This window comes from Diabrotica virgifera, chromosome 7 (genome assembly GCF_917563875.1).
Source record: "Diabrotica virgifera virgifera chromosome 7, PGI_DIABVI_V3a".
Taxonomy (NCBI): domain Eukaryota; kingdom Metazoa; phylum Arthropoda; class Insecta; order Coleoptera; family Chrysomelidae; genus Diabrotica; species Diabrotica virgifera.
Window position 1 is genome coordinate 99,295,670 of NC_065449.1, and position 10,958 is coordinate 99,306,627.

The window sequence follows — 10,958 nt, forward strand, 5'->3', positions numbered from 1 at the left end:
AAACCGGCCGTAACTGGTTTAAGAAAGATGTTTGGTCCGGAAGATAGCTAAATTTTAATACCAACGCACTCATAACAAACACGTGTTGTATTCAGTCTTACTGACTCATGACTGAGCAATTAAGCTATTATTTGATTTGATTCTTTTGATCTATCTCTGTATCGAAGATTTTTTGATATACAGGGTAGGGTGTAACAAAAAAGACAAATAAATTAAATCACATATTCTGGGACCAAAAATACTTTGATTAAACCTAACTTACCTTTGTACAAATATACACATAAAAAAGTTACAGCCCTTTGAAGTTACAAAATGAAAATCTATTTTTTTTTTCAATATATCGAAAACTATTAGAAATTTTGTGTTGAAAATGGACATGTGGCATTCTTATGACAAGAACATCTTAAAAAAATTATAGTGAAATTTGTGCACCCCATTAACTATTTTATGGAGATTTTGTTCCCTTAAATCCCCCGGCCTAACTGTTGTGTACGTTCCAATTAAATTATTATTGTGGTACCATTAGTTAAACACAATGTTTTTAAAACTTTTTTGCCAGTATTTTTTCGATAAGCGAGTTTTTATCGAGATGCGACTTCTTTTTTAATATGTTTACATAAAAATTTTATAGGGGTTTTATTGAGATGTGGCTTCTTTTTTAATATGTTTCAAAATATACCTAAAAATATAAATTATAAATAAATTTTCATATTATTACCAGGTCTCTATAATCGTACTTTTTACAATGTACCGTCTAATACAATTTTGCCAAGAGCAGAACTTGATTATTACAAACACATTTTTCAAGCTAAAAAACAGACGACTCTATACATGGCGATTGCCCGCAGATACATCGGAGAAAGTAGTTAGGAACCAGATAGACTATATTATGATAAATGAACGATACCGTAATGCTGTTAAAGCTGTGAAAGCATATTCCGGAGCAGACGTGGCCTCAGACCATAACCCACTTATCGCCAGGATTACATTCACACTTAAAAACATTAAAAGACAACAAAGAACTCCTATAATAGACACAAGCAAGCTTAAACAACAAAATATAAAAGAATGCCTCCAACATGAACTGCATATGAACTGTAGCAAACTGAACATAGACACCAATGATGTTGACGAGCACTGGGATCGACTAAAACATTGCCTACTAGAACCGTGCAAAGAAATACTGAAGACTTCTACAAAAAGAAATGAAGAATGGGTGAACGACGAGATACTCAATATGATGGAACAACGGAGACAACATAAGAACAAAGATACCAATAAATACAGGGAGATTAACCACCAGATAAGAAGGATGATAAAGCAGGCAAAAGAAAAACACTTTGAAGAGAAATGCAAAGAGATCGAGGACCTTCAAAAAAGATACGATCTATTTAATCTACACAAGAAAGTAAAAGAAATGGCAGGGCTAAGAAAACAAAATCTCACTGGTGCACTTCTGGATAGACACGGGAATAATATAACACAGACGGATGAGAAAATACAACGCTGGGCAGAATACATAGATGAACTGTTCGATGATGAAAGAGGATACCTGGAAAACATAGAACTTACTTCAGAAGAAATAGGTCCAGATATCACAAAAGAAGAAATAGCACACGCGTTAAAAACAATGAAGAACGGAAAAAGCCCTGGGCCTGACATGCTTCCTACCGAATTAATAAAAATTATAGATGAACAGCACATTGATGTTCTAGTTATACTTTTAAACCAAATTTATAGCTCAGGCGTATTACCCAAAGAATGGTTAACGTCGATTTTAGTTTGTCTCCCAAAAAAGAAAAACGCAAGAGAATGCGCCGATTACCGCACCATCAGCTTGATGTCCCATGTGCTGAAGTTGCTACTGAAAGTCATCCATAACCGAATATATCATAAACTGGACATAGATATTAATGATACACAATTTGGGTTTGGCAAAGGCCTAGGAACGCGTGAAGCTCTTTTCTCACTTAATATCCTAATACAAAACTGCCTAGACGTCAATCAAGATATATATGTCTGTTTTATTGACTATAATAAAGCTTTCGATAAAGTACGACATGAACAATTAATGAATGTCCTGAAACTAAAGAAGATAGACTACAATGACCTCAGGATCATATCTAATTTATACTATAAGCACCGAGCAAAAGTACGTGTTAACGAACAGTTGTCAGAGGTAATTGAAATTAGACGTGGGGTGAGACAGGGATGCGTATTGTCGCCAGTTCTCTTTAATGCCTACTCGGAAGAGATCCTAAAACAAGCTCTTGAGGGCGAAACAGCTGGAATAAAGGTGAACGGAGTTCCCATTAACAACATTAGATATGCGGATGACACTGTCGTCTTAGCCGAAAATATTGAAGATCTTCAGAGTCACGTATAGATAGGGTCATTATACAAATAAAAATATATACTTAAATAGTTTTAAATCGCACAACAAATAATTGCTAATTCAACATTAACAGCATAAATATAATTTATTGTCCTTTAACCATCCAGACGACTAAAAATTTACTAACAAATCGATTCAAATTACAAAATTTTAATACCGAAATATAATACCTACATACTTAAATCTTGTCCGAACCTGAATGAGCTGCCGACGACGTTAGTCCAGAGAAATAAGATTTTTCTCGTGACACATCCCCCTCCAGGCCGAAACCAAAATTTTTGAGTAGTATATTAATAACCTTTATGTTTCCTGCAGCCGATTTTGATGATATACATTGTTATAAACAAATGAAGATCAAAAAACGGTAAATTTTCGCTTTTTTTGTGTATAAACAGAAAGTTAAGCATTTTAAACAAATTTGAGACTAAGAAACTCATAAATCGTCTAAAAAATTTCAATATGGCGTTCGCTGAATATGTTTATCCTTATTGGTTGCTTAGAAAATTGCAAAATAAATCATAAATTTTCAGTTTATATAAATATTCATAACTTATGTAAAAATTAACTTAGAACCTTCTTATTACACGAATTGCCGAGACTTCTGGTGCTTAAATTATATTTTAAATTTCAAAGTAATTGGTCAAATAGTTAAAAGTTATTTAATTTGTTTATCCCAAATTCATTTTTTTTGCAACACTACAAGTCAGAAAATTATGAGGTTACAGTAAGACTTCTGACAGTTTATGGAAGAAGAACATTTATACTATTGACATAATTAAAATAAAATGACAAAAAGTAATTTTAAACAGTGTAAAATTATTTTGCAAAAACACGTCGATTTTTTGCTTACTTATAAACAATTAGAATAACTTTTTAACCTTTACCCGTAGAAAAATTATTTTTTAATATTTGGAAAGAGTGAATTTTTATACTTATTTAGAAAGAAAAACAATTGTCCTAGGACAATTAGGGACGAAGTTAGCCGCCCCTTTTTTTTAAATCGCATGTTTTTGCAAAATAATTTTGCAGTATTTAGAATTATTTTTTGTCATTTTTTTTTAATTAAATTAATAGTATAAATTTTCTTCTTTCACAAACTATCCAAAGTATTAGTGTAACTTCATCATTTTCTGACTTATAGCGTTGCAAAAAAAATAATTTGGAATAAACAAATTAAATACCTTTTAAACTATTTGACCAATTGTTTTGAGATTTAGGGTATGATTTAAGCACCAGAAGTCTCAGCATTCCGTGTAATAAGAACGTTATAAGTTAATTTTTACATAAGTTATGAATATTTATAAATACTCACAATTTATGATTTATTTTGCAATTTTCTAAGCAACCAATAAGGATAGACATATTCAGCGAACGCCATATTTATTGAAGTTTTTTATACGATTTATGAGTTTCTTACTCTCAAATTTGTTTAAAATGCTTAACTTTTTGGTAATAGACGAAAAAAGCGAAAATATACCGTTTTTTTGATCTTCATTTGTTTAGAACTATGTATATCATCAAAATCGGCTGCAGGAAACATATGGTTATTATTATAGATGTCCATGCTACTCAAAAAATTTGGTTTCGGCCTGGAAAGGGTTGTGTCACCAACAGGATATTTTTTTTCTTATTTCTCTGAACTACGTCGGCAGTAACGAAATAAAGATGGACATTTCGGTTAGTTTTTAAATATTCTGGAAGAACTGTTACTGGCATATGCATAAAATATTCATTAATTTTATAAATCTGATAATTTTTTCACTTTACACATTTACTTACTATATATTCAGTGATAATAATAATTTATTTACGATGCAATAAACACTAATAGTTGAGAAAAGAAAAAAATTAATAAAGTGTCATAATTATACTGTTACTTATCGGAACGAGTAGACTCATTTGGAACATCTTTAACAATTATCTGTTAAATTTATCGTTGTTTATATGCCCTGCATCGCTTATTGAATTATACTGTAATATTTTGTTTAGGTACACAATTGACAACTTAAAAATGTGTCAAAATTCTCCTAGTGTGCAAATGCATGACGTTCCTGGTCCGGCGATAACCGAGGACGAAAAAATAAAGGAAGAAGAGGATCCCGATGTTAGAATAAGTCAACAATTGGAAGATAAAATCGTAGAACCGAAAAACGAATTTTATGATGGTGATAAAGATAATGATAGAGAACAATGATTTTAGAACTTAACTTAGCTGTAAGAATTTTTATTAGATTTTTGTACAAAACGTAGTTTTAATTTTTTTACTTTTTACGATTTGTCCGGTTGTATACGAGTGGCGTACTATCGAAGGCATCTAGAATATATTATTATATATTATTGTGTATTATTATTGTGTTTACTCCACACCGGAGGGCAATAAGTCCGAAGGAAAAAAATCGAACAAGATCAAAAACACTTGAGACAAATTAGGAAGGCCTGTGTGTATCAGTGGACACTACAGGCTGTGTGATGATGGTCAGAAATAGTATAGAATTGAAAAGAAAACAGCTATAACTTGTATATCATGGGTCTTGACCGTCTTCAAGATGTTCCTTGATTCCAACTTCATGTGTACTTTGTGTTTTCACTTAGTTATATTCAGAGTCTTCAGGTAGTGTGCCATATATCTGAGTCTGGATTAGAGATGCGCGATGTTCATCGTAAAATTGATTTTAAATGAAAACACAATACAGACAAACAATAAATAGAATTATATAAAATAAAATTTCACAAAATGTTTAATACGTCAGAAATATTCAAACTGAAATAACTTTTTCCACCTACCTCTACCGAAAGTATATTTTTCCGGACCTGATTTTAGGGAGCAAAGTTGTACTTTTCCTCCCTAGGGAGAAAAAGTAAAAGTGACGTCATGGTATTTCATTCATGAAATATAACTTATTGACGCCCTGTACAATATCTATTTTCTGTTACGTAAGTATCTATACATTTTAACTTTTATTTATAAAACACCCTGTGTTTTGCAGGATGGTAAAAAACAGTAAATTGTTATTTTGATTTAACAATGTTTACATTAATAATTTGACTTATATTTGACAGTTGACACTTATATTGTACCTACTTGTTAGTTTTAGTTCTAATAAATTTTGTTGGTTAGTTATATAAATAAATTAACTAAAAATGAAAAAATTACTTGTTATTTGAGGAAGGTGGAAAAACCATATGTATAACATGGGAGTAAAGTGCCTTTCCCCCCGCTACGCGTCGGGCAGTAAACTTCATTCTCGGGAGGAAAAGTAGCACTTTCCTCCTTTGTTATACAAATAGCTATTGCTATGGTTGAGACAGCTTGCCCACTAAGTAAAATAATACATGTAATTTGAGATTTTTTTTATAAAAGCATGTTAATTATTAGGAGTTTTCTAGGACATTGTGGGTAAATTAGTAAACATGATGCGAAAAAATTACATTTTGTATTTTTTTTTAAATTTCTAGTAAGTATATCTAAAAGAAACTGTTCCAAAAGAAAGAACGGGAACAAATAAGTTTCCAAAACCGTAGCTAGGTAATTAATTGCCCTTAATAATGCTCTACAAATAGTTGCAATATTTACTTTTCTCAAGATATGTGCAAAAAAGAAAATCCAGTGAAGACGGATTTATTCGATATACCCCTAAATACGCAGTATATAATATAAGGTATTTAGTATCGATCAAGAAAAAATCCTGGCTGATTACATTATTAAATGCTCGCAGATGTTTTATGAATTACCTCTTAGTGATTGCAGAAAACTGGCCTACGAATTGGTATTCACAAACAATTTGAAGAAGCCTTTGCAATGGTCCCTTAATAAAATTGCAGGAGAGGAATGGATGAGAAATTTTATAAGAAGAAACCAAAATATTACTTTGAGAACTCCCAAAGGATGTGGTCTACCACGGGCTATATGCTTTAATAAGTGCAACGTACACAGGATTGCTGGTGCTCTACCTGGTACTTTAGGACTTGCGTCTCCGTCTGGGTGGATGAATGCTGAGCTATTTTTGAAAGTAATGGAACGCTTCATTCTACCCACCTCCAGTTCAAAGCAAAATCTGAAATATAAGACGTCTTTTGATTTGGTTTTACGGCGAATTATTTTCTATTAGTTTTACTCCTAACTCACGGTGTTCATGAGAAAATCTAAATAAAAATTGATCGAGTACCCTATTTTTTTTGCTTTTATGCTTGCAGTATCTCTTAAAGACAAGAAATACGTCAAAATTAAAATCGGCTACGGGCACTTTTTTGCGCATGCGTAAAAGAAGATTTTTTCTATTTATTTTTCTTTTTTTATTTTTATTTATCTCTAATCGGATTTTCATATATTTTATGTGTGAGTATTCGCGGTGTGCAAGTACTTGGAAAGGGAAACGAGAAACGACCGTGCGCGAGTCGCGGAGAAATATTGCAACTATCTTAAATAATTCATATTGTCAATTGAAATTGTCAAATTGACGTATATTTCATACCTTCTGTCATTGACTTAGAAAAATTATATATTGCTCCACAATATTGATATGATATGCAATTATTATATAAAGGTAAATTTAATTAATTGTATTTTGCTTGCAATACTGCATTTTAATAACGGATTTTATTTACTACATACAATTGTTTACGTTTGCTAAACATAACCTGCATCTTATTTTTTTCTTCTTATTATTTTTTTGGACTATGGTCTTGACAATTATCCAGCAACCAGGACTAATATAATTGGCCAATATAATTAAAAGTGCGAATAAAAGTACAGAGCGTAGAAATAGAGGTCGCTTTGCCGAACTTGCACGGTCCCAATATATTATATAAGTATATATATAAGTATATGATATGTATGTATACACACTCACACATACACACAGACGGATATACACATACACACAAATATACCGGGCGTTGAATCGTCAAACGTGCCATAGGAAACCCAATGGGAAATTCTAAAATGTTGAATATCTGCTTCTCTAATTATTTTGCATAAAAAAGTTTTAAGAAACTATTTGTAGAGGACTACAATCTGTATTAAAAACAAATGTTTAAATTGTTCCATGAATTAAACACATTTTAATTGCATTTCCAAAATTTTGCAAAAATGTAAAACAATGGACGGCCGGAGTGATGACGTAGAAGTGTCAATTTTTATTGACATATGTCATGTCAGATCTTTCCAAACAAACGTTGTTTAGTGTGGCAAATTTGTATTTTTTATTATTTTTTCAGTTTTTACAGAGAATATTTCCGTTTTTTGCAATATGTAAGTATTGTTATAGTTACTACAACAATTTTACAAGGTTGTGTAAATAAAAAATGATGTTTTATATAAATAGCAATAAAATTTATGTATGGGTGAAGTAAGGTTAGAATTTATTTGATTTTTAGAAATTTTAGATTTTATATTTTATTTTATTTTTTTTAGATTTTATACTAGTTAAAAAGTCTTGAGATTCGGTAAAACCTTACTTTCCAACTTGTTTACAATCTTTGTTTGGAAAGTGATCATCATAACACTGAATATAGCCGCAGTTGGCCGTGACGTCACACTCCGGCCCTCTATTGCCAGAGTATTATTAGTCCAACCGACTTCTAAAAAGCATACGAAAAAGCTGAATTTTACTGAGAATCTCAATTTTGGGACCCTGAAAAAAAAAACAAAAAAGTTTGCCACTCCTACCCCCGCGCTTCCCTGTAAAACCACACCTCGTAGAGGGGAGACCAAAAACTTCGTATTACCAAGAATATGTTTATGTCGTATAAAAAAATGTTTTAAACAAGAAATGTAGCTGAGATTTTGAACAAAAATGTTTCTAAACATTTTTTGTGAAGAATGAACCGTTCTTACAGAAACAACGCTTGAAGCGACCGGCGATTTTGAATGTCAGTTACGGGCGTGAAATCAAATTTTTATCAATTCGACGGTAAAAATTCGATATTTTTTTATCAGAGTGTTCTATTGACAAATATCAAAATGCGTTTTAAAGATAAAAATGTGCAGCTTTGGTATACAATTTTTGCATTTTGTAGCAAATGAAGTCAGCTTCTACATAGCTGTTAAATAAATAAACGTTAGGCGATTTTTCAATTTTTTACGATTCTCATGAGATAAATAAAATTTATTATTTTCATTGACTGGCCGCTATGGAATTTCATGAAAACTTATAACATGATATATGTATTTCGGTTTTAAGTTTTGGCAAAAAATACGAGGCATTTGAAATATGCCTAAAACACGCTAAATTTAAACTATCACATTACAAATGATCTCACGTCACGGGAAATGCTTTCACGAAGAAAGCATTGAGTGGAATTTGTAGCTAAAGTTGTTAAATTACGAAAAATTTACTTGTGCTATCGAAAAGAAGCAGTTTTCAACGTATTAGATCGTTTGAAAGGCGAAAGTTTAAATTCAGAGTGTTTTAGACATATTTCAAATGCCCCATATTTGTTTCCAAAACTCAAAATCGAAATATGTTATAAGTTTTAACGATTATGCTCTAATAATTGAAACTCCATAGCGATTAGTCAATGGAAATAATAAATTATATTTATTCTAATGTTCTCCAGTGTGCACTCTCAAATGAATTTTCAGATAAGATGATTGACTAAACTGCTTTAAACAAACTTTACACTTATGCTTTTTCCCAGTATGTATCCTCAAATGCCTTTTCAAAATTTCACCTCGACTAAATTGTTTAGAACAAATTTCACATTTGAGGGGTGTAAAATCAAAGGCGGCAATCTCCACTTTTTCATGTTTTGGGTTAGGAACGCCATTTGTTGTGTTTTTTTATTATCTGTTAGATAAAACTATTTGTAAAAACCAAAAGCGGTCTTAACTGTAAACAAATCGCAGTGAAAAATTCATGTTAGGATCAAAAGCGGCAATATCCATAGCTGAGTGCGTACCAAACAAGGCAATCTCCGCCGCGGGCCAATAAGAACCACGTTGCGCTCGCACGTGATCAACTGTGAATGACGTGAATTTGGTCGAAACCTGTGAATATAAACCCGAACTTCCGGATATTTTGGTTTACGTGATATGCATTTAAATTGCTTTTACATTATTGTTGAATATCAAAATATATTTTTCTTCACTAAGTAACCGGCACAATGATGTTTAATTAGTTTCAAAACTGGTAATATCCTTATAGATCATTTTCATATCAGTCAATCTACTAGCGTTGCAAACAAAAGCGGCAATCTCCAAACAAAAATATTTAAACAAAGGAAAATAAATAATTTCTTAAGCTGCTCCTTCTGGACATCCGATCACAAACCAAATTTTATATGATTGAACCAAATGAACCAAATGTTCGGGTAAACTGCTTGAGACAAATATTACACTTGTAGGTAAGGGTTTTCCCCAGTATGTATCTTCAGATGATTTTTCAAAGTGTGATCTCGACTAAATTGCTTATAGGGGAGTGCAATTAGAACGAAAACATGCATTGTTTCGGAAAAATTCAAACAAGCTTATATTTTTCTAAAACTTTTTTTGTTAGTTTATATACATGTTAAAGTAAAAAGTTCTACTCGCGGATTTTGCCGCTAATTGTTTAATTATTGTTTAAACAATAACGATTGTTTTGTATTAATAATTTTAAAAATATCGTTAAATTCATCATTTTACTTTGATCAAATATGTTTCTATTTTGTTTTTGATTATACTGAATCCGAATATGGCATTGCAATTTGAAAATTCTTATACAGAAGCTCTTATACAGTATGTCTGCGTAGCTAGGAACCACATGGAAAACTTTTTTATGATCAATTTTACGAAAAAAAGTTATTCTTCATAAAATGCTCCGGATAGTCAAAAATCTAAAACTCAACCATCAGATATCAAATTTTATCAATTTTATACGAGTTATGTCAAAAATATGAATTTCGTTAAAGAATAAAGTACCTTTATATTTCAGAATATCAAAAAATGCTATTATGAAAAGTTGTTTGAAATTAAAAACTATGTTTAAATATACAATTACATTATTCAAATCGAAATTTTTTTTAAAATTTTTTCTCAAATTACGGATACTCATCATCATTTTAATATAATTGTGATAACTATTTTATTATCACTTTTACGAAAAAAAGTTATTCTTCATAAAATGCTCTCCCTGGTCTAAATTCTAAGATACAACCATCAGATATTAAACTTTTTGAATTTTATACGAGGTTGTAAAAAATATGAATTTTTCTTAAGAGTTAAGTGCCTTTATTATTCACAATATTTTAATTAGAAGAATGTAATTGAACACAAAACAAATTTTTTAATTCCAAACAACTTTTCTTAATACAATTTTCGATATTGTGAAATTTAACGATACTTTACTCTTGAGTTCATATTTTTTGACATACCTCGTATAAGAGCTAAAGTATAAGAGCTAAAAAAATTTTTTTTTGCTGAACCTTTATTATTGTTGAAGTTTATTATTAAATGTATTTTAGGTAAGTTTTACGGAAAAAAGTTTTGATCACTTTATATAAACATTTTTTTAGATGGTAATTTTCGGTTTTTGTATTACATTTTTGTTATCTTTCTTAATTTTCTCAAAAAGAAATAATCTAT

The 10,958-nt window shown here is 30.8% G+C and overlaps 1 protein-coding gene across 1 annotated transcript in view; it reads left to right on the forward strand.

Annotated features, from left to right (window-relative positions):
* Window positions 1-5,823, forward strand: part of LOC126888864 (histone deacetylase 3) — a 30,866-nt gene extending 25,043 nt beyond the window's left edge. The window contains exon 6 of the mRNA XM_050657292.1: window positions 4,385-5,823. Within this exon, the coding sequence (XP_050513249.1) occupies window positions 4,385-4,589 (205 nt within the window). The 3' untranslated portion in view covers window positions 4,590-5,823. The remainder of the gene's footprint in view (window positions 1-4,384) is intronic.
* Window positions 5,824-10,958: the final 5,135 nt, after the last annotated feature.